Source organism: Rhea americana, unplaced genomic scaffold (genome assembly GCF_003343005.1).
Source record: "Rhea americana isolate MKP2758 unplaced genomic scaffold, rheAme1 scaffold_12, whole genome shotgun sequence".
In the NCBI taxonomy this organism is placed as follows: Eukaryota; Metazoa; Chordata; class Aves; order Rheiformes; family Rheidae; genus Rhea; species Rhea americana.
In genome coordinates this window covers 4,933,783-4,959,081 of record NW_028185261.1, presented here as the reverse complement: position 1 = coordinate 4,959,081, position 25,299 = coordinate 4,933,783, and the positions used below count along the sequence as shown (strand labels likewise).

Below are 25,299 nucleotides of genomic sequence, written 5' to 3'. Positions count from 1 at the left end.
GGGGAGCTAATGCAGGACGTGGGGAACTGCTTCGCTCAGCTAACAGCATATCCTCTGAATTCTCTGTGTAGTTAGATAGTTTGGTAGGATCATGAGAGTCAGAAAAAAATACCATTTTGGAATGCATTTTACTGTAAGTCTAGTGGCTACCATGTAGTTACCATGGCAACCAGTAAAGTGAATTAGTCATCATAATAAAATGGGTGCTTAACTTTAAGTCCATACTTGGTCACTGAAACATGAAGCAAGATTTTAAAATGAAGATGAAGGGGGCAACAGTGTGATGCATCCAGAGCTCTCCTGGCTCTGATGTCTGATGGTACTGAACACTTGCATTTACGTACATAAATGTGGACTGGAACGCCTGCTGCTAGGCATTCATTTTTTGGCTTAGTGCTTTGCTTTACTTTCAGTGTTACAAGCAGAGGAATATCCAAAAGCATGCATGGATTCTGTGGGCAATTTCTTCTGCAGTGAGACTGAATTATGGCATATAATACAGCATGAGATGTGATGGTTGTATATCTAAGAAAATAAGTGTAAGAATGTTTCCTGTGTGTGTGTTCCTGTGTATTTTGTTTTTTGTAAACTTTTCCCAACACGTAACAATAGCTAAGGGGGATTTGTTCGGGAACTGTTGGTTTTTACTTTGAAAAGGTTTGAAAATTCTGTCTTGATCTCTCCTTGGACTCTTTATAGCAGCTAGGTAAATAGCAGCCCTCTTGAAGGGATAATCTGTATGGCATAAGGAATGTGATGTGCTTGGATAAAGAGTCAATATAGCTTTTGTTGTCATATATGAGGATAACACTTGATATTTCTGGATGGGTAATGACTGAAATCTTCTCATCATATAATTCTTGTCAAAGTCATACCAGCAATTATGGAACAGTTTTCCAATAAGTTACGGTGTGGGAGGTTGAATGAGAGAGAATGTGACTATGATAAATCATTTTAGGTTAAGTGGAAAATCTCATTCTGTGTATAAGGACATTTTAATGTGGATTTCTTATTTGTGCCATATACGCCACCTGAGAGAATTAACAGTGAGCGCAAGCATTGTCAATTTGTAGGCTCCATAACTAAGTGATTGATAAACGAGTGGAGTCTACCAAAACCAATAATAACTGAGAAACTGGTTTTAGATATTTGAGGCATCACAGAACTTCAATTTAATTCATTTTCATAAAAATCTTAGTTAATTTGCAAGTTAGAAGCTCTGGACCAAACAGTCATATTTAAAAACTGAGCTGAGCAGTGCATTTACAGTATCCCACCAGTAATACTTTGGAATGGAGCAGTGGCTGTTTGTCCTACTGTGAAAGCTGTTGCAGAGCTAAGACCCCCGTTTTTTTCCACTGTCAGAGGGCACTGGATCATTCTAGGAAGACTAAGAGTCCCTGTGAAAAAGTGAGTGTAAAAGCTGTAATTGTAACAGGCATTTCTGTGGGCTGTGCAAGAAGAAGTTTTTGTCTTCCTTCCTTTCTGAAACTCCGAAAAGACTAGTCATATTCTATAGCTCAACAAATAGGAATAAAACTAGCAGTGTTTTTAGAAACTATAGCCGAATATCATAAAAGCGTATGTCGGGCATTTAATCCGATTGCTGTAAATTCCTTATAAATATTCCATATTTTAGTGATAAATTAAGTATGCAAGTCATACTGCAGATTGTAGTAAGTTATATATTCTGTGCAGTGCATGGGTAGTAATATTGTGCTGAGAAGGCAGAAAGTAGTAAACCATTATACTGTTATCCTCATGCAGTTGCATAAATTGGGGCCTGACCCCAGGCTGTTAAAGCTGCAGTTGCAGAACAAAGAGGACGTAATACAGGAGGAAAGTGATAATGATGAAATTGTGAACAAAGGGAAGAGTTAGACTTTTCTGACCAGTACCAAAGAGTAGTTCATATATGATGTGCAGTGGATCTAGCAGTGTCTGATATTTCAAATGCAAGGATTTTGCTTCTAATGTCTTAATTTTTTCTTTTTGCTCTATCTAGGGAGGAGAGATGATCAGCTGTTACCTCCTTTTTTGTCTGCTGGATTGCTATTTAAACAAATCCTTGTTTCTTTTCCCACATAGCAAACACAAGGGGAGAAAAGCTTTTAGTCCTAGTGCATTTAGCCTTGTATGATCAACTTCTCTACTAGGAGAGCTTTCATATTCCAAAGGAATATTCTGGTTCAGTCACATGAGAAGACTGAAAAATAGGAGCTTTGAAAGAAAAAGAGAAAAGATTTTACAGAGCAGCAATCATTTGATTTTCAGATTTAACCTTTTTTGCTTTTTATAAGAGAGATATTGACTAACAGGAGCAGGAGTGTACCGAAGAGATGTAGAAAGGACTGAGCTTGAGCTGAAGATGTTAACCTGGCCATGAAATAAAGAGGCAGAGCATGATTTCAAGTCATGACACTGATCCTGCCTAAGGTCTGTACTGGAAAAGTTAGCTTTTTTGTGAATAGTATGTTGTAATTGACAAGGTAGTCTACTGAAAGCATTTTTTCCCAAGGCAGGCATCCGAATTTCATAGGTATAAAGGCTTTAATGACAATGGACAGTGGAAGGATAGAGCCATTTGTTTGCAGTGATCTTAAACCTTAGTTTACAGAGTAACGAGAAGACCAGAAAAAGAGCTTCTTGCAATAAATGAGCCTGGAAGTGAATTGTACTGGTACATGAAAGAAAGAACTAATGGTCATTATTTGGATTTAGGGATGTGGTAGAAATACAAGCCTCACAGCTCTAGGCATTGTATTAAGCACATAATGAAAGAGAGCTGCTAGCATAAAACATTGATTAGGTGAGACAGTCATGGATAGGGAAGAGAGAAAGAGAGAAGTGGCTTGACTGTCAGTTTCTTTGATGATCAAACATAATGAGAAAAGATCACAGAAAAAGAGAATGGTTGAGGTTGGAAGGGACCTCTGGAGATCTAGTCTAACCCCCCTGCTCAAGCAGGGTCACCTAGTGCCCAGGATTGTGTCTGGATGGCTTTTGAGTATCTCCAAGGAAGGAGACTCCATAACCTCACTGGGCAGCCTGTTCCAGTGTTCAGTCACCATCACAGTAAAGAAATTTTTCCTCATGTTCAGACGGAGCTTCCTGTGTTTCAGTTTGTGTCTGTTGCCTCTTGTCCTGTTACTGGGCACCACTGAGAAGAGTCTGGCCCCACTGATAAGATTCCTCCCTTCTTCCTCCCCAGTCTTCTCTTCTCCAGGCTGAACAGTCGCAGCTCTCTCAGCCTTTGCTTATATGAGAGATGCTCCAGTCCCTTCATCTTAGTAGTCCTTCACTAGACTTGCTCCAGTAGCTCCATCTCTGTCTTGTATTAGGGAGCCTAGATCTGGACACAGTTCTCCAGATGTGGCCTCATCAGGGCTGAGCAGAGGGGGAGGATTACCTCTCTCGACTTATTGGCARTGCTCTTCCCAATGCAGCCAAGGATACTTGGCCACAAGGGCACACTGCTGGCTCACGCTCAACTTGTTGTGCACCAGGACGTTCTCCACAGAACTGTTTTCCAGCAGGTCATCSCCCAGCCTGTACATGGGGTTATTCCTCCTTAGGTGAAGAACCTTGCACTTGCCTTTGCTGAACCTCATGAAGTTCTCTGCTCATCTCTCCAGCCTGTCGAGGTCCCTCTGAATGGCAGCACAGTCCTCCGGTGTATCAGCCACTCCTCCCAGTTTTGTATCAATAGCAAACTTGCTGGGGGTGCACCTGCACCTCCACTTACTGTGACAGCTCGATGTGATGTCTGGAAAACAATTCTTGATGGTTTTCTATACATTTCATTTCTTCTTGTTTCTCTGTGACTTTAAAGGAAAGGAAGGCAAGGAAGAACAGGTGTCTAATAGTTAAGATATGGATTTGAGGACTTGAAACTGTATTCCTAGCTTTGCCCTGTGATGAAGCAGAGAATTTGAAGAGCCTTTTTACCACTCAGTGGCTTGTAAGGGTTGCCTAACTAATAATTGTTAATCTCTTTGAGAGATTAAAAAAAATGCTGCTAAATGCCAAGTGCTGTTATTACTCTTACTCTCCTCTGCGATGTCTTTTTCCTTATTAGATGTCTTCAAATAATATAGATGAAGCAGCATTAGAGCAGGAAGTTAAATAAATACTTTAAATGGCAACAAGTCACTGGAGCAAGCAAAGAGTTAAGTGACAAGATTGGTTTGAAAAATGCAGCTGTTTTAAAATCAGTTAAATGCTGTTATTATATATGCTTTTTATAATTTGTTTTCAAGACACCCATGTGATTGTTCAGATTCAAGACGTACAAATGCGTTAGGCAGAAGAAATATGTGCCTTAGCAAAGCTATTAGCTGTTCTGATTTCTCTTTCTGTTTTTATTAAATGTTTTATCTTGGAATTGAAAATGAAGCTGTGATACAATTTTCTTTCATTAAAATGAATTTTGTCTATTTTTTTAAGGAACTTCTTTTTAATAACTACCTATATTTTTATATTGCATATATGAAGGTTTAAAGGATATTGAGAGTCTAAATGACAGGCTTACATGGGGATGTGAAAGAGAGCCCCCAAGAAAAAAGGGTTTCATATTTTTTTTWAAAACCTAAACACCTTTTTTTTTTAGGTGAGGTTCCAGCTTTTTTGCCTATGATTTATACTAACCTAGACTCCTTGGCAACCCTATTAATGTGAAAACTGCATATATTTTCTAAACTAGGCATTCAACATGTCTAGAATGCTTTTATTAGTTAACAAAACACGAAGGAATAATTTTAAGTGTGGAATTTTATTTTCCCTCAATTTCTTCTGCTGCATCAGCGTTAATAAAATGAATTGCTAGCTTGGCACTATTTAGAAAAAATATCTATATATCTGTCCTTTTAATTATGATTATTCAATAGCTATAATAAAGCTTTGTGTTGTAAGCTGTTTGAATTCTCAGTCAGTTGTTTTCAATTTACCTGTCTGCCATGTCTTGAGATAAACATGACAAAATCTAAAATAAGAAAGAAGGAAATTTTTGTTAAGGGCTCATACTGTTATTTGGAAATTATTACAAACCAGCTATCATCTGGCTAAGAGACAACTGCTGTTACTGATCAAAATTCTTTTTTACTTTAGCCAGTTCTGCTCATACTGCCCTCCAAGAAGCTCTTCAGAGGAGCTAGAGCTTATTTCTCTTTCAGAGCTTGTCAAAAAGTACCTTTAAAAGCAGAAGATTATTTCCTTCCAGAGCCTAAAAGCATTAATGTGAAGTGCTACATGCAATATAAACTTAGAGTCCCAGAAAGGGCTGATGGAGGGCTCTTGAAATAACAAATCCTTGACATTTTCATAATACAAGAAATGTGTATTTTGCATATCCTGGGAAAGAAGCAAGGAAATACATACCTATGTAGTATTATTACACTCTTAATCCTCTTCCTGTAGTCTTTGGAGGAGATGAATTTGTTCCAGGCTGACCACTAGTCCTAGATTCACAGATTATTCATTTTTCTGTTCATGTAAACCAAACCCAGGAGCTATATTGATCTGCTTTGATAGCCGTTTTCTTCCCTTTCTTCATATCAGCTTTTTTAACTACTTCCTTTACTGGCTATATTTTTGTTGCTAACACAAAAAAAAATCTGGATCCAAATCCTTTTCCTTTAGTGACAGTAAATAATTAAATAAACTTCAGCATTGTAAAAATTACTGTTTTTCAGAATGTCAAATAATTGTGTAATTTCTATCTATAATTTTGCAGAAATCTAACATGCATTAAAGGAAAATTTTCTGCGCCAAATGATGTGCCTTGAGTACTATACTGTAAATATATCACAAATTTAAAGCAATTATTTTGCATCAGTGTAATGGTGATGACAGAAAAGAACAGGAAAGCAGACATTTACAGAAAATCAGAAAACACTTTTGGAAGTAATGAATGCAAAGAAAGTAATTTTATTTGAGAAATGTTCATTTTCTTGTTTCCAAACAAATAGTGTAAATAGGAGCATTCATTAAAGTGCTGATAGCTAATAATGCATTTCTCAGATGAAGTGAAACTTCAGTGACTGAGGGCTGAAAAAAAAATTTGCTTGCCTTAAAATTGTGTAATTGAAAATGTCACTGGAAATCTGGCAAGCCAGGGACTGCTGGGTTACTTCACTCTAAATATTTTACAAAATGAGATTGCAGTTATGTAATAACAAACTGCATTGACTGCTACATATGAGACCTTCCGAACATCTGTGTTGGGCATTGCTCCATCTCAAAATGGAGAGATTTCTGCCTGCCAAACAAAACTGGCAAGAAGGTTGGGAATCATCTTGATTATTATAATCTTTCTTTGAAGAATAGATTTAAGTTTTACAGTATATTGTTTAAATATGATATCAGGTGCAAATGTAGCATTTCATATGTTCAACTACAAAACTTTATYATAATTAATTTCTACTAACTTTGTGGTTCTCAGCTCAAATAAGCATATTAAATTACTTACTGTGTAATGTTTGTACTCATTAAATCCAAGTTCCTACATTTTTCTCATCTGGCTAGTACTGGACATGGGGTTAATGTGCCTGGCCTCTCTTTTACAAAACACAAAGTTTCAAAGCACAGATGACAAAGATACTGGTGACTGGCCCTGAGGAATGCAGCAGATAACAGAATGCTCCTGCTTTTCTGTATTCTTCACTTTAAAATTAAATAAAAAGGAACCGAAAATAAATGATAATTGCTGCATTGTAGCAGGGATGCTTAGTCTTCTCCACTGACAACGGAGGCAGTCTCCATATTTTCCTTTTGATTCACAGCTGCAAATTCAAGGAGAACAATGAAGATCTGTTAGCTGCTCTCTGCAGAAGATGTGGTCTGTGCATTATATGAAGATTTGAATGAATAGCTGTATTTAATTATTTTGGTTATGGTTCTTATAAACTTACTTGTATAAACAATAATATTTATTCTGCTATTTGTATAWATTTTTATATTCTCTGATTGTTTCTGCTGTCACTTATTGCCTCTGTAATCTCTTCCGTGGATGTAACAAAACTTAACTGTCCACAAAATTTAATTGATGTCTTTCATTGAGAAAAACTCACCTTTCTCAAAGAACTACAACTGCAATTGATTGTTACTGTGCTACATGTGGTGGAAATAAAATGCCAAAGACATACTATTGATGTGTTGTGGTAGAACTTGCACAAAATGATAGTGTGGGAAAKAGCAATGTTTCAATGGGGAACAAAATGCAAATCTAAACAGGCAAAATGTGGTAATCTTTGCCCAAGCCTATAGTAAAAATGCTTTTTGTTTTACAAAATATGGATAAAACTTCTCCAGAAAATAGGAGGACTTTCTTCTATGTACTTAAGAATGGCATTTCCTTCCAGATCAGTTGTGAGATTGTGTAGTTTATATTTGTACCAGGCTTTAGAGGTACAACATTTTACAGTATGATTATATGTAAAAACAGCTRTAGTGGTTTAGAATGGTTTTGCTCCATACGTGTTTGTTAGCTAAGCCCATTAACCGGTAASTGATCTTGTGAACAGTTATAGTTTATTACAAGCATTCATGTAATAACTTATTTCACCTCACTTGAGAAGCTAGTGACAAAATGCTGAAGTGTGATAATGAATGTGTTAGGGACAATCRTATCTTTTGTGTAATGATTTGTTTCAGAAGTGAATGTATGACAGTGCCCGTGTCATGATACATATACTCAGTAACTCTTATCTTGACAGAAAACGTAATAGATCTGGTTAGGGATACTTTCAATCTCTATAAGTATAAACTATTTTAGTACCTTTTCTTTCCTGATTTTTTATAGTTCCCAGMCATTTCTGTGTTGAACAGAGAAGTTAGTCTAGAAAACAGTAATAAGAAAAGGAAGAGAGGAGGGAAAGGAAGAGAGATGTGTTGGCCCAGAAGACAGACTACTTAGGCGCTTCTGTTACGCTTGGTAGCACTTGATGCACTTTGAGCAAACTGAAGCATGATGCTGATATTTTAAATAACTAGCAGAATGATCAATCATTCTTTACTTAATGCATATTTTAAAAAGTAATGTTGAATGATAAGTGCTCACCATCTTTATTTTTTTCTTTAGAGCATTCATATTTTGGAGCGGAAGGCTTCTTCAGGAAGCACAGACCTTTCTTTAAGCAAACAGTTCCTTGAAACAGACCCTATTTCTCTATCTAAGGTAAGCAAAAACATGGGCTGCAGTGCAGGTGGGAAGTTTCCCTCTTCAGTTGCAAAATATTTGACTAACAGCTTTGAGATGTTGGCTTTCTTGATTCTATTGTTGAGTATATTGCAAGCCCATCTCAGAGGTGCTTATTTGCCAGCTGAAACATGATAAAAATGTTCCTTAAGATGTCAGAGAAGTCAATAATATGTAGTAACCAAATTAAGGATTTGTTGGGGTTTTGAAGGGCAGGGGGAGAGAGGTGTTCTCATAGATTGTTGCTAGAAAGAAGTTTTAGAATCTCAGAATGCAGAGTCAGAAGGCACTTTGAAAAATGATGTAGTCCGGTTCTCTTACTAAGCTAGAGGAAATCATATCCAAGTCCAAAAGCACTGATAAGCAATGATTGCTTAAAAAAATAAAATATAATTTAAATTAAATTTTAAATTATTTTTAAAAAATGAAGGACAGTTGTCTTAGAATTTTATGAAACTACCCGCAAGAAAAGTCACTAAAACTTCAAATCTGTTGCTGAGACCTTCTTCCCCAAGCCTGATAGAACTGTAGAGTTAACACCACTGTTTTCTGCAAGGTGCAGCTGTGTGTGGTACTCTGCAGTCAACTTTTGTGGCYGATTTTGAAACAGAATTTATGAGTTTTGAAGTAGGTACTTGGCAAAGCTCAGGGCGTGTGTAGGTAGATGAAGAATAAAAAATGTGAAAATGTAAGAAAGTTTCAGAAATCCTGGCAGATAGTAGTGTCAGGGTCTTCCAGTGTAGCATGTGTTTCTGTATTTCCATTTATGCCTGTTATTGCTTGGCAGTGGTCCATGCACTGAATTTACCTGCATGAGTTACTATGTAGGCTTGGGTCTCGGAGATCACCTTTCACTGTATTTTTACATGACCAGAAGAAACTTTTTAGCGAGTAATAAGGGTAATTTCACATAAAGAAGACTTCCTTTTAAAATACATCAAATAAAAAACTTGCTTAAAAGGTAAGGATGCTGTGGTGGAATATTTGGCAGAAAAGAACTGAAATACTTTTAAGTTCTGGTTTGCAGGATTAACACTGAAACAAAACTGGAAAACARATACAGCATGAAACATTATATTCACCAGGTAAAATGAAATGGTTTATTCCCTTTTCTTAGGAAAAGAAATAATTTGCAGCAAAAGGACTGCATTCACAAACCTGTTGATAGTGGCTCTGTTATTCCCAATAGCTGGGACGTATGCGGAACCTGAGGTCGTGAGTTATGCTTGTGTTCCCCTAGTCATGTTGCTTCATGTAGAGCTGTTTCTCACATGATATRTAGTGATTTACGGAAGTCCTAAAGTACTACAGCCGTACTTGAGAATCATCACTGGATGAGGACTCTTGAGGCACCTTGCTTTTGCTCTGGTACTCTGCTGTTCCTGGCTGCCCTTGCAGTAGAAGGGCAATGGCGTAAGACTGCATGTGCGCAGCATATCTCACCACAACATTTTTGGAGTGAGGTGAGCTGCAGTAAGATTGCTAGGTGGTTTGAATAACAACTTGTTGCACTTGTGCAGCAGAAGACAGGTATCCAGATTGCACTGAATAATTACTCATTTTGTCCTCTTATATCTGGCCATTTGTTTAAATGAATAGCTGTGTGAGACTGTGATTTCTGGTTGAAAAGTAATCGATACTGGTGCAAGCTTGTAGATGAATGACTGAGTCCTGCATCTGATCTTCTAAAGGAGAAATCAATGATGTGGTGAGGAATCAGCTGATGTAGGTAAGGAGAGAGATTCTCTGCTTTCCCCAGGGGACTCATAGTTTAATTTCGCCCCCTCAAGTGCTGCTTCTCAAGGAAAAAGTCATGTATAAGTGCTTTCCTCTACACTAATAGAAATAAAATATCCAAACGAAACACAGCAAAATTGGAACATGTTTCAAAGAGCAWGGCTTTTACAGGCAACAAGAGAAAGCACTGTGAAAGTTCCAGTTTACACTAGTGCAGGGAAAACTGAACTGGGTAAACATTTTTTATCAGAATTCACTGTGGTACATGCTAGCTGGACTAGTGCTTTTCATCATCGTCATATTAGTAACTCCTTACTGAAATTTATAAACAAATTAAAAATGTACTGTTACTTTTAAAATCTTGTTTTTACAGTATTGATGTTAACATTACCGCAGCTGTGTAATTTATTTGGAAGTGTGTTATGAGAGGCTGAAAGTGCTTGGCTCTGAACAGTGTTGTGGGGGATGGAGGAAGACAATTTTTCTGCCTCTTAAAGGTTTTGATGCTGTATGACTTTGTTTCGTCCCCAGTGACTTTTCATAACATCCCTGGGAGCTGTGACAGTCCATCTGAGAAAATGCATGTTTAGAACTGTGCTACTAGTACTACCTTAATATTGTGTTAGATGCTATTAGTACTACCTTAATATTGTGTTACTGAGCAGGCAACATGTGATTGTTAAACTGGTGCTGAATGTGGTTGACATAAATAAAGGAACAACTCTCATGGTTTTCGTTTTTAAAAATTTTCTTTAGATGTTCACTATGGTGTAGTGTAAATTTGGCTTGGGTCGTACAAGTCATCATGCGTAATAAGTGGTATGTACAAAGAATGTGTTTTAATTGGCTGTCAGACAGGCTTACAGTTGGTTGCATCTGAAATGATACATTTGTTATCTCTAGAGAGAAAATTAGTTAGCTTTCCTATATACATTTCTCTTAATGCAGTAAAGCTTAATGACAGGAAAGTTGAAAGAAGATACATTTCCTGTTACAGATTTCTAAAAGCACAATTAGCCTGGGAAACTCTGTGTCATAAAATGCCATTGAAGACAAGTGCTAGCTGTTCCTTTGTTTCTGTCTTTTTTTTTTTTTTTTTAACAGACCTCTAAAATGAAAGACTTCTTTTGTTTGTTTGTTTTTAAGGAAAAAATAGGATATTCAGACTCTGTAAATTACACTCTGAAGATCAGGAAAGTTTAGGATGTAAAAGTTTTTATGATCAGGGAATACCATTAAGTGCACTGTTAATACATACCTATATATTTAGCAGCATGGCATCTTTTGCATTTCCTCTCACAATCCCATCTTTTTCTAGAGAAGAAATATTCTGTATAAAGGTACATTTTTAATGTGCAGATTCTACGCCTATCTTATTTGCGATATCTCTTCAGTCTTTTTAGTTCTTAGGATAAGGAACTCCTAGATAAATTGCACAAGCAGTCAGAATCAGAGCAGCAGTTTGCACTTTTACCACCAGTCAGAGATCCTAGCCTTTTGTATGCTGAGCTCAGCCAGAATTTGATCCAGTTTTAGCATATTTGGATATATTAATTTCATTGGGACACAGTCATTGTTCTGAACAGAAGATACAAACCTTTAGATTGTCATTCAGCCATACAGCTGCCCTTTCCTAAAGACTTCAGCTTGCTATAGTTACCTTATAAGGGTTAGGTTTCCAAAAATGTTCATATTCATTAGTTATCAGTGAGATAGAGCCAGATGTAATACAATGATCCTTTGGTACCTCAAAACAGGCGAGTTTAAAAGTCTAGCCTTCCCTTGCTCTTCCTCTTGCACTGGAGAATTTGTGCTACATAAATGCAATTTTATATCATATATATGTAGAATTAATCAATGTGTCTTCATGCTTTTTCATCAGGAACCTGACAGCTGGGAAATCATAGAGGGCCTGAAAATAGGCCAGACCAATGTCCAGAAGCCAGACAAACATGAAGGTTTCATGCTGAAAAAGAGAAAATGGCCTTTAAAAGGTTGGCACAAGGTAAATGTCTCATAAAACAGTCAAAGTATTATGACTTTGTTTTATGAGTTTGGAATTTTTGTGTAGAGGAAATTAGAATGACAGGACTTCTGTAGGACTTCGAATTGTGCAAAGATTTAGTTTGCATATACTGCTTGATGGCTTCTAAATTTCAGTGCCTTCTGCATAGTGTTACATTCAAAGTCCAGTTGGAGGAGGTAAATAATGCAGCAGATGCATGATGACTTCATAGGTTTAACCAATATCTCTTTTCCTTTAACTCTTTTCAATATATTTGTTGTAACAAAATGTAATGGGGTGGTATAAGGTTAAATTGAGTTTACACTAAAGTGAACTGTGCTTCATGATAAAAGAGAACAAAGGGACTTTAACATGGAATTCATGAATTCTCACTGAAGAGCTTCTTCTCTGGAATTATTTTCCCTTTTAGATGTACTTTTGGGGCAATTTTGCTCAACTTTATTCCTGTATTTGGTTTATTTTCCTGTTTGTAATCCTTAGTGAGGACACTGCGGTGGGACCATGCATGAGATAAACTGTTTCTATTCAGTTAGTTTGAAGACATTTCTCCATGCAGCTACCTTTTATTAGCCCTAAAACTGATGTCCACCAACTCTTTTCTCTGTATTTTATGCCGTAATAATTACAGGGGTTTTTGTTTGTTTTAGCAACAAGATGTGGTACTGATGGTGATCCATCTTTTTGCAGCTTAGGGTACTTGAAGCAGGGTCATTTTCTTGGACAAAATGCATTTTGCTACAAAGAATGGTTATGTGGTTGTATAATGTTACTTTTTTGTGGGAAAGCATTAACTTTTTTTTTTTTTTTTTTTTTTTTTTGCTAAACACTGTGGGACTTGCTCAGCTCACAGTTGAATTGCAATCCATATTAGTGTAAATTATATATTTTTTCTAATTCCTCTCTCTTTTGTGAGTGTGATCCTAACTGGTTAGCAGTGTATAGTTTTCTCCCAGCTTTCACCCTTTTTCTGCACACTTTGTCTACCATAGCTTTTTTTGGGTTTGGTTTACTTAAATACAATTTATTGTCTCAGTAACCACATACATAAACGCTACTTGAATTTAGCCTGGTGAGACTAAAGGGTTTCAAACTGATGTTTGAAGGATCAAAAAAGGAGAGCTGATAAAGAATAAGATGATAAGAATATATGGGATAACCCACTACTTCCACTGCTTTAAAATACATTAGATCAATATGTAGTTTCTTGGACATATGTCTGTTGTGGTGGGAAATGTTAAGGGAGATGGAGGGAGGTCTGGTATATGTTTCATGCTGACTCTAGAGTGGTTACCTTTGTAAATAAATTTTAATGTGAACAAAAGGTTCACAATTCAGCCTCCATCTCTGTCCTGCCTCACAGGATTTATAAATCTAAGAATTTGTGCTGAGCTTGGATTCAGAAACTATGGATCTATTAATGTTTTTCAGTTACTGCCTACGTATACTGCAGTTTCTGTAACAATGCTTGATACTGAGAGCTCTAGTGAAGAATTCCAGAAGCAGTACTTGTAGCACATGCCATATTAGTAATCTGCTAGCAAAGCCTTAACATCTTCTATCTATTGAATGTTGCGTGTTATATTCTGAAGGTTCTGCAAGTGCTTTAATAGCTTGCCATTTATCATGTGTACAATTTACAGATTAGTTTAGCATTTTCTGAAATGCAGTATGCTTTGGAGTGAAATGCTTCAGCCATTTCTCTGCAGCATTCAATGCCACATGATAATGGGAAACATGGAAACAATATTTACTCTTGTGTGAGGAATTTAGAGAGGCAGAACAATGTGAAATGAATATCATGCTCTTATGAGGTCGTTTATGACTGTACTTAGTTAAAAACTCCTGTTGTTTTGACATCTTACTCAAGAAGTTGTTTCTCCAGCAAAGCACTATTTTTTCACTCTATGTGAGATATTGGTGCCATCTGTTGTGTCACTGACATTATTTCCAAAAGTGTCTCCGGAAGATATTTTCAGAGAACTGCCATCTGAATGTTGACGCTGTTCATAGTGTCGATTTAACAAGTTCACACCATGGGAACATTGTCATTCCCTTCCATGTCAGACAGCTTAAAATTTAGGATAATAATCTGTTGTTGGTATTCTAGAGTCTTAACATATATTAGTGCTTTAGGTAATATTCTAAAAGTATGACCCAGCCTATATCGTTGACTAGCAGCCAAGACATAAGCCCTCCAGTGACCTGGGTATTTTGCTGGGGATACTATATTATTTGCACTTGTACTAATATCTGTATTGGCTAGATTAAAGCTAGAAGTAGTATAGTCAGCATGAATTGCAGTCTCTCCTTTACTTCACTGTGTAGATGTCTGTTGTGAGGCACAATTTTGTGGACTCTAGGACAGTGTTTCACAGCCTGCATTTCTTTCCATCTGGGGATCAAGAAGACCACAAAAAAGGACCATGTAGGTCTTCCTTTTGGGATGTGGAACTTACTTTTCCTGTCCAGAAACTGGAATGTTTTTACTAGTGTAAGTTACTCATTTGAAATGTGACCGACTTGTGTGTGAAGAAAAACAAGACAACAGACACAACTCCTTCCAGCCTGTAGTGCCATCCCTACAGACCTTATTGGACTGGCTAGAAAGCAGAAAAGTACCTTCAGTAGGTAGGTTTATTAAGTCAAACCGAGAATATAATGGTAAATGAGGAGGATCTTGTTTCTCTTGCTTAGAAGATAATTGTTGAAAAGAAGAAAGAAAATTATTCAATACTGTGTTTATATATTCTTTCCACACACAAACGTTCCTTAATTGCTGTAATCATTGTATTTTTCAGATTAATTATTGTACACAGTTTAAATTGCATCTACTCATTAAGAAAGAAATCCTTCTTTTTCTTTCAGAGGTTTTTTGTCTTGGATAATGGAATGTTAAAGTATTCGAAGTCACCAATTGATGTAAGTAAAGTTGAAGGCCATATTAAAAATTTGTATCAGAAGCCAGCCTGCCAGGGTGATTAAATCTCATTCTCACGCTATGCATGCTTATGATAGCACACATGTGAAAGTTGTTGGTGGATTCAGAGCAGGGAGTGCTACTTCTTGGGTGGATACTTTTATATACAGACATGGATTGAGCCTTACAGATGAGGATAATGACTAGCTAAGGATGGCTGGGGACACCTGCCTACATTTTAATCATCTTTTCGTGAACTTATGCTGATGAGGTTAGTTTTGATTTGTGCAGGATCCCACATTACTCATTGACATCCCCAAGCAACAAGCTATGGAGAAAAGTAGGGTTTTAGTTGATGGATGAAAGCTTGCAGAAGATACCAAGCAAAGAATCAGCCTTCCTTAATTCATTTCAAGCTAGGAGTTCTAGGTTTGAAACTCTCCTGAGTGCAAAAGAAACTACTGAGTGAAAACTTGAAGTTAATGAGAAAAATACATTCTCAGAAAACTGCATTTAGTTATAAGACATTATATTAAGACTGTGGAACTACTGGCATTATTAAATCTCTAAGAATAAAATCTCTAAGGATAAAATCCTGCTTACATGATTCATAGAAGCATCTCCATTTAAATTAGCTGTGAAAAAAATGTAATTAGTTATCAGGACATTGCCCTATGTTTATTAGTTATCAGCCACAGGAGATATATTTAACTTTTTGAGTGTGTTCTTCAGTTGACTGTTCTAGTAGATATAAAACTGAAGCATGATGGCTGATAAATTAGTCCTAAAGTTGTGCTCATTGTGTTGAGATTTCCTGCTAAATCCCCTCTTTAATTAAGATTCAACAAGCTTACATATATGCATTTGTCTATAAACATTTATTTTGCATGTGTTTTATATATATACACATTTATATATGCATACATGTACAGGCACTCACATATGTGTATATATTTATATTATTGAAATTCATTTTACCTGTTAATGAAGCTTATTTTTTTTTCAGTGTGGTATAGAGAAGACAGACTCTCACTTCTGAGTTAACTCATATAGTTGTCTGCTTTCAGATTAACATTGTATTTCTGTTATGACTATTTTCTGTCATTGAGAGATTTGCATGTAAGGTTCTTGGTTTAGTTATATCCTCAGGAATTCTACTTTTTCTCATTTCTGTGCAAATTAAAAGCTACATTAATTTTTACTTAATTTAGCTACGTAGGTTCACTTAAGGTGCTTGACAGATTGGCTTGACTGTATTTTACCTTATCAATTCTAGTGTCAGTCAGAGCTGATCATTCTAAGGTAGGTAAATAGGAAAGAGAAGTGATTACAATGTACTGAAGAGATAGATACATAGGGTAGCATTGAATTGATTAGATCAGATAACACTAATGATGGAGCTGTAGCAGTAGAGAACTGAATATCACCTAATTTTCCATGCTTCTCACTTACCTGTAGTTCTGTGATGTGACATGCTATTTTCTTTTTTTATTTTTTTTTTATTATTTTATTTTATTTTATTTTATTTTATTTTATTTAGAAATGGCTCTGGAGTGAGCACTTCTTGCAGGATCTTTCTATGTCTAGTTTTCTCTGCAATTTTTTTTAAATCTGGCTCTATGTTAAAATATTCCTAAAATGGGCAACCATTTCAACACTACATATCCTTCTGTTAAAAATAAGGAAGAAGTGTGTGATATTACCAATCTCTTACCCTGCTTTTTGATTTCAGATTCAGAAGGGCAAAGTACATGGGAGCATCGATGTTGGTTTATCTGTTATGTCTATCAAAAAGAAGGCTCGGAGGATAGATCTTGACACAGAAGAGCACATCTATCATCTGAAGGTAAAATTGATCCAAATACTTATTTTCCTCTTTTCAGTCACAGTGGAAATAAATAAATAAAAAGCTGTAAAAGATGTGGGGAAAAATAGTATTTTTATGAGTGTTTTCTTGATGTTGAATTTCTTTTTAGGTGAAGTCCCAGGATTCATTTGATGCCTGGGTTTCAAAACTACGCCACCACCGGTTGTACCGTCAAAATGAGATTGTGAGATCTCCAAGAGATGCCAGCTTTCATATATTCCCTTCAGCTTCCACTACAGAGTCTTCACCAGCTGCCAATGTGTTAGATGGAAAGGTAGGTAGTGTCCCTTCTTTGGAAACTCATGCCCAGTGAGTATTCTCCTGGGCAGTTCCAGGGGGTTTTGCTTGTAATGCCAAGAGGGAAACTGGTGGCCAGCCAAAACTTGGGAGTATGCAGCCTCAAAGACTTCAATTCAGCTTTACTTTAGCCTTCATTAACAGAATTCTCTAGAGATCCTGCAAAGAATTCACCATTTACACTTTCTTTTGTCATCAAGGATTAATCTTGCTCTTTACTGTTTGATAATACTTTCCTTGTAAACAACAGCTTTTCTAACTGGTGGTTAGCAGATACCATTTCTCTGAGATTCCTGATTTGATTGTTCAACATGCTGTTTAGGAAAACCTGCATATTGGGGACTGYGTAGTCAAGTTCACTGATGTCAGGGAAGTCACAATGCGTAATACTTTTCTTATTCCAAAAACGACGAGTAGATAATTACACTGGCCAAGCAATACATGAAATAGTAAATTTAAACATTTTATTGTGCCTTAGGTACAACAAAATAGTTTCCCATGGCAGTCTCCTATACCATGCAGTAATAGCCTTCCTGCAACTTGCACTACCGGTCAGAGTAAAGTAGCAGCTTGGTTGCAGGACTCTGAAGAAATGGACAGATGTGCAGAAGGTTAGTCTTCACCTTTTCATGCCTTGCTCTTTCAGCAGCATTCCTYGTTGATAGAAAATAAGAAGCAGCCAGTAAAGTGTTAAATTACATCTTGACATGTACGTGAAGTAGCAGCTCAGATAAATAGGTGGTAACATCTAAAATTCTACATTTTGCAAATGTAGCCAAAAGGCAGAAAAGTCTAAACTGAAGCACCTCATGTATTTTTGTTTTATATATTCTAGATCTTGCTCATTGTCAGTCAAACCTTAYGGAACTCAGTAAACTTCTTCAAAATTTAGAAATACTACAGAGAACCCAGTCAGCACCAAACTTCACAGACATGCAGGTAAATATGCTCGACTATAAATAGTCACCTTGAAACATTTACTCTTTGTGTTAAAGGAAACATAGAGGTATTGTCTCTTAAGTCAGAATGATTTTCTAAAATCTTAGTAATTGTTAGATGAAAGGCTTCATTTGATAATGATCATGGTCTATATGTAAACAAATAATAAAGAAGTTGTGTTAATTTAAGATTATTTATTTGAGTTAAATAGGACTRCTCACACAATTGTCATTTGCAAAAACCAGACTAAAAACTGTTAAAATTGAAATATATATACACACTGAAATTTTATTTAAGGTGTTTGTATTGTGCTGAGTAAGATACTGTTTTAAGTTTTCAAGGAGTGGAGACCCAAACACTCAAAAATGAAGCACTTTGCATATTCTTAGAAAAAAAAAAGCATAGTAACAAATATCCCACGGCTTGGACTGTTTCCCAAGTCAAGATGAGTTTTGTTGCTGACCACAGGAAAAGCAATAGCAGATCCCAAAYCCTAAATGCTTCCTTCCTTTTTCACTCCGCTTCTGAGTGTGGAAATCTCCCAATGGTGTTGATGTATTTGAAAGCTTGATTCCAATAAAGTAGTGAGATCTATCATTTATTTCAGGAAGAGGTGAACTTTACATTTCTCTGAATAATAACAAAATAGAAATCTATGAGGATTTCAAGATCTAGTCTTAAATATTTTGCACTCATAAAAAAAAWTATACCAATAGCTTTGTTAAATAGGTTAAATATACCATCAGGTTATATGAATGCATGGATAGCTACAGCCAGTGATTGTTGCAGTCGTGGGCACTGGCAGTGGCATTCTTTTCCTTGCTGTCTGAATTGTAAATATCTAACACTACAATTCTTTACTAACTTGGTGTACTGTCTGTGTTGCTTGTGTCAACTTAATAGTACTTGTTGCTTTTAACTGTTTGTGTAATGTAGGCTAACTGTGTAGATATTTCAAAGAAAGACAAGCGGGTCACAAGACGATGGAGAACAAAAAGTGTCAGCAAAGATGCAAAAATTCAACTTCAGGTACTGAACACACCGTATTTTCCTTTTCACTGTACTTTTAAATTAACTTTTAAGCATGAACCAATATATTAGCTGAAAGCAGAAAGTCGATGTGCTGTCTCTTGTGTTCYTGAGGATGTGAATTAAATCCCAGCTAGTTGTTTAAAACCTAGACAAGATAGTGAGAAATGTATTGATTCTACTTTCATTCGTATGAAAACATTGCCATCTAGGGAAAGGAGAGGCTGAAYGCTAGTCAGTTAAGGTGCAAGGAAGGCAATATGCATGCCGCACACATTTACRTCTTAAACTTGCCAAGAGGAGCACTACAGCAGGTGACATCAAGCTARAAGTAGAAAATGAGAATGAAATACTAAACTTACCAGTCATCTTTATCAAGATCTATACATAGGAATTTTGCCCATGAGAAGCTTTTTCCAAAAGCCATCTCTTAAGGAGAAAGCCATGGTGGGAACAAASAGAATAAACCAAAGAATAATTTTCTCCCATCTTGCCTTATAGTTGAGAAGTAAAATCGTAATAATAAACGTATTATATTTGCAGCACTGCTAGGTGCAGTGTGTCTTACTGTGTTTTGTCAGAAATAACTGTGTGTTTTGAGGCCTAATACAAAAAATAACCTYCCCCTTCCTTTTTCTAATTGAGAAACTGATAATGAAGACTATATTCAACGGATTTCAAGAGCTAACAATCACAAAGCACTGACTGCTACAGAATAAATAAGTCAGTGACTTCTGATCTGTTTAAATTYCTTGAAATTCATGTGAGCTTTCAAAACCTTTAGTATGTTCCATAGAGAACAGTAAGGAGTTTCTGTGACTCATTAAARATTAATAATCCAAAGGAAAGTAGAAACTGTAGTTGCATTAGCTTTTTCATTGCAGCTGCTGAAGGTGATTTTTTCTACCAGTTATACTAGATAAATGACAACAGGTTAAASAATGAAGCATCTGTTAGGATTAAAAAGCTCTATTAACAAAGGAATTTTGGTGATCGATGTCATGTCCTATCACCTGCATTTGAAGGATCACTGTGTTTCCGTGCTGCTGAATAGCACAGCAGAATAAAAATATCAGGAAAATGGATGCAAGTACTCTGTGCCTGTGAAGAGACACAATGCGGCACTGCATGTTCTTTCATACCCTGGTGGTCTCGGGGAAACTCCTCTCCACAAAAATGTGCAGAATCTGGGGGCTCTGGGACATGAAGAAGAATCATGAAAGCAGTCAGTGTATGATCATTTAGGGTGGATTATGAGGAAATGTAAGYGGTGTCTGTGTTGCCTGCATCTTGCCGAAGCGATGATGATCTGTGCTTCCTGTGAGACTGTGTCTGATTCTGGCACCTGATCCTTATGCTTCAGTTTGCAGGTTAGGAGGAGCTGTGCCCCAGCTCCTGAAATTCTCAGGTATGGTCTGGTTTACAGATTCCCCTGGGTTTGTGCACATAGCACTGCTTTGTATGGGTCTGTTACTTCTGGGAGATAATGAACTCTGCTTGACGTGAGTGAGCATTGACTCCTGACAAGCTTAAAGTTGGAAATATAAAAGCTTTATCTTATTAGAGAAAAGCATTAAATTATTGACGACCGATTTAGAAATTAATTTGAAGGAGGAGAACAGAAACAATAAAATTATTCTAAATCATAAAGAAGACTAAGACTCCTTTTTGGCTGCTTACCAGACATTTTACTGGTTTGATGGAGTTAACACACTGTTTCTTCTTCCAAGGACTGTCTTGTCCTGGGAATGTGCAAAAGCTGTGATCTGTGGAAGATAGCCTCATTCTGACCCATTATTTTATTCTTAACTTGCTCATGTTGCTGTTGTACTAAAATGTGGATTACCTCCCATTCCTACATGCTTTTCTATGCTTACAATCCCATTTTATTTTTCTGTTAGCTATTCATTCTAGCTTCATTAGTCTTCCTTGTAGGTCATTGTTTTCAAGGCTATTCCAACTCCTTATAAATTAACATACCATGGTGTTCACTACTGGGAATCACTTTTCCTAATTTGTCTTTGTTTCTTCATGGCGACTACACGTGATTTACTAGTAAATGGTTGACAGATTTGGTATCAAGAGAACTTCCACTGTACTTTTCCTTTCCATCTGCCTTCACATGCCACATTAGTTTTACGGGATAATGCTGTCATACTAACATATTAACTTACAGCTAGCTGCACTATTATTTCCATTTGAAGTACTTGCATCTTTTATTTCTTTATTTATTCATTCTATTTATTTATTTTAGAAATAGCAATGGTTAACTACCATCAGGGGAGCCCATAATAAGTATGAATTTGAGCCCGATCCTTCCAGGAACTGTGGAAAACAGGGAGCTATATAGATTGGTGTGCTGTTCAGGGGTAATGGGGAACAATGCTGTAATTTTTCCTAGCTCTGTACCCCACCGCAAAGAGGCAASGAGAGAGTTCTCCCACCTGTAATCGTTACTTCTTTTCGATTATAACATTACTTTTGTTGCATTCTTGCTAACACATTTCTGGAATATGAATGCTAGATGTATAATGTATTAAAATATACYTTTTTCTTTTTTCTTCGTGCAAGGACAAGTCTGGCTTCTTGATTTGTTTTGTACAAATACATAYTTATCCAGGAGGTACCTGTTCTGTATGCACTTAACTTTGCTCACACAGCTAGTCCCAGTGGTTACAATGTAGTTAATCTCCTGAGTAAACTAAAGCCTATGCATGTGTGTTTGCAGGTCTTCAGGTTTGGTATTGTGGAATTAACAGCTTAATTTTCAGACCTTTACTCAAGAAAATACTACTCAGGCTGTTTCTCTGAACAAGGATGACTTTTATGAGGGAGGTTTATTTTGTTTTTATAAGGCCTATGTAAAGTCTTAGCCTGCAACAACAGGTTAGTTGACCTGTATTATTTCATTTTACTAAAGATACTTTTGTACAAAAACTGACAAGGGGGAGGGCCTTTTTTGTTTTCTTTTGCTTTGAGTAAAAGATGGATTTGTCATTCTTGTGATAGTCTAAAGATCTTCAGAAGAAGAAAAGATTAAAATACTTAACAGCAACAGAATGAAGTACCGTTGATTTGATTTCCCAGAAAGTGCAGAGCAATGAAGTTACGTGATTGAAAGAAAGAAAGAAAGAATGAGTAAAAGAGAATTTGTTTAATACAAGAACTGCTCAAAACAGAGCAACCTGAAATGTCAGCTTGTTCTRCTGAGGCTTTCAGCTTAGGATGAAACCAGACTGCAAGACTGCTTTATTACCCTTGCCCTTAAATGACTGCTTATATATTTATATATTACTAATCAGAACTCATAGGTTATTACTTCACTTTATATTTTTGGGGTTCTACAGAGCTTGTTTTTTTAGCTTCAGTAGTATGTATGCCTGTCTTCAGAATCTTAYACATTATGAATGCCCCCTGCGCACACACAGACGTGCACATACACACATGCACACGCGCACGCACACACACTTACCTCTCTGCACACACACATATAAATACATATATATATATGTGTGTGTATATATCCCTATTAGTTAAAAAAGGTGTATTTTGCCAGACTTACTCACGGGATAGACATACTTTGCAGAGTACAGAGCTTTACGTTGATCGTATGATGCAGTCTCTGTTTCGACACAGTTTGTAATGTCTATGTTAAAGGATATATGCATGTTTTTAACGTGAGGTTTTTACAAAAAAACTATGAATCAAGGCTTCTATTACTTTGATCATCAGACACCCTTCCGTGGTCTATAGCACTGCCAGTAGCATCAAGCAGAGGATGGAAAGTACAGCCATGCTGAGATTCATGCATCCTTGTCAGCTGGCACATTAGAGGCTCAGGGAGCAAGAGACTTTGGTTAACTGCTGAGCTACAATATCCCATCGGAACAGGGTGGCTGTGTCTCCAGTCTATCCCAGTGTTATTTATATAGTGCTCAGGCTGCTTTTAGAATAAGTACATATATTTAAAAGTACTGAAGTGGCTAAGTGTGAAGGTATATAGGGGAAGAAAAATGTAAAGGAGTGGAAAAYAATTTTCTATAAGCAGAAATATAGCTTTGAGTCTTACAAAAATCTTAAAATGGCTTTCAAATAATGACATTTTGATCATACAGAAGGATTTTGTGATAGGTACTTGCTTCATTTCGATGCACCATGATGAATTTTATTAAAAGTAAAATAAAAGTTAAATTAAGCAGAGTCTGGCCACAAGTTAGGCATGCCAAAATGGAAGTATTTGTTGGAATACTTAGTCTTCATTTCTGCTGCTTTACCTGAGTCTTTGCATTGCTTTGGAAGTCAACCATTCAGTAATATGAAAAAGGAGTAATTGGATCCTATGGAACTCAAAAGACTCGTATGCAGAGAAAATGGACGAATAAGCCCAGGGATGGACTTCAAATTGCTAGAGCAGTGCACAGAAATGTTTACATAAGCAAGCTCCCTATAACATACCCACTAAAAAGTTTTACCACAGGGATGCATAAGTCTTTAATAACTGTTCACACACTTCCACAAATGCAGTGCAGTCTCTTTCAGAATTCATGTTCTAGATGGTCAAGTGACCCCCCAAAATGAGCTTTGATTTTGTGTTCTGTGCCAYGCCATAGCATCCTTTTGTTTTTATATCCCATAGTTGTCTTGTGACTCTGAACAGCAGTGTTAATAGATTTTTTTTTTTTTGCCTTAGTGAGTGCATCGCAGTCCAAGTCATCTGGAGATAATTTTAGCAAAGTAACTAGCTATTTAAATCTCTGGCATACACAGATGAGAACATGTGATACRTTCTCAGAATGTGTAGGCCATAAGAGTTAATAAAATAAATAAAACTCCACTGAAAGACTCTCCCCCTCCCTTTTCTGATCACCTTTCATCTTCCTATGTCCCATCACCCCTTCCCTTCTCTTCTTCTACTTCCTTTTCTTCTTGCATTCACTGTCAGGAAGGGCCTGCGCCGAAGGGCCAGTTCAACACAACACGACGCCGGCAGAGACTAGCAGCTGCAGTGGCTACAACAGTGAGTGTATTTAAAATCAAGGGATAGCTCTAAAGATGGGAAGCTTGTTAACTTGAATGTGTAATAAGTTACTGGAAATGTTACTTGCACTTTATGGAGGTATCCATGTTATTCGCTTTCRTCTGAGTTAATTAGAAGTGATGTGGCCCTGACCCAAATGAACCTCAYAGTTTTGGGTCTGAGCTTATTTACATTAGTACATGTCCTTCCTCCTTTATGCAAGTGCAAGTGACATTAAACTCAGGCCCTGCACTATTTCAAAGTATCTTTGGTGTACTCCGTGTACTACACAAAACAAAATAAGCCACCAAATTCTGTTGAAAGATTCTCATGACAGTCTATAGCAAGACAGCGGAACCATGGAGGTTTCCCAGTTTATTTTTTAGTAATATAAGATCAGCTTCTTCATTTAAAAAACCTTCTGTTTACATTCCATAATCCCAAAAAGTCATATTACTACCGCTAGTATCTGTATTTCGTTTTGTTAGTTCTCAGAGACCGTGACACAAAAGCTGGAGCAGCAAAATCAGCATAGGGGCTGCTAAATGGAAGGGGGGAGCATCGTTTGGGAAMTCAAATGAGCGTTATTAGGATATCATTTGCTGCAGCTTTTTCATGAAAGCACGTACTAGCAGTGCAAAATATGGACATCAATATTATCTATTAACTGGCTAGTACAGCAGCTAGATAAAGAAGATAAAAATGTATAGAGAAAAAAAGAGCTCTGYGCAGCTGAGGGTTAAATTGAGCTTTAACCATACCCAGGCTTACCCAGCCCTAGCAGCCAATATCTTCACCAGACARAAGTGTTCCAGGGTCTTGGGACATGCTGCACCAGCTCATAGCTAAAATCCCCTAGATCAGACATAGCTGCTGCCCAAGCCTGGATATCCTGACCTCCTGCTGGCTGTACCACAAGCCTTAGTTACTGTTAGGCCCTCTGAAAAAGCATGAGAGAAATCAGTGCTTCTCCCATGCCCGAATTAACTCATCTAAACCTAATCCCCTGTCGTCAGTTCATGCTGAATGCTGTGCTCAATGATTGATTGATATCCTGGTCTCATCAGTTTTCCTGGCTTGCAGAGAGGTCGCCCCGCTGCTCAGTTTACGTGGTGGAGCAGTGTCAACGGGAGACTAATTAGAAGTTTCGGTACTAGTGAAACAGCACTGACAAGAACTGCAGCAAGGGGCAGTAAAGCAGAGCAAACATGCCTGATCTTGGATGACAAAGCAGCCAGTATAGAAAAGGAGTGGGAGATGCCCAGGGGCTAGCTGA

The 25,299-nt window shown here is 37.0% G+C and overlaps 1 protein-coding gene across 5 annotated transcripts in view; it reads left to right on the top strand.

Annotated features, from left to right (window-relative positions):
- OSBPL6 (oxysterol binding protein like 6) overlaps positions 1-25,299 on the top strand; it is a 93,432-nt gene that overhangs the window by 49,671 nt on the left and 18,462 nt on the right. For 2 of the 5 annotated variants that reach the window (XM_085322184.1, XM_085322193.1), the window contains exons 3-11: positions 8,078-8,173; positions 11,814-11,936; positions 14,823-14,876; positions 16,607-16,720; positions 16,851-17,015; positions 17,517-17,649; positions 17,874-17,977; positions 18,914-19,006; positions 23,949-24,023. In XM_085322184.1, coding sequence (XP_085178310.1) covers positions 8,078-8,173; positions 11,814-11,936; positions 14,823-14,876; positions 16,607-16,720; positions 16,851-17,015; positions 17,517-17,649; positions 17,874-17,977; positions 18,914-19,006; positions 23,949-24,023 — 957 coding nt within the window. The remainder of the gene's footprint in view (positions 1-8,077; positions 8,174-11,813; positions 11,937-14,822; positions 14,877-16,606; positions 16,721-16,850; positions 17,016-17,516; positions 17,650-17,873; positions 17,978-18,913; positions 19,007-23,948; positions 24,024-25,299) is intronic. The other 3 variants (XM_085322210.1, XM_085322202.1, XM_085322219.1) reach the window with 3 other exon arrangements.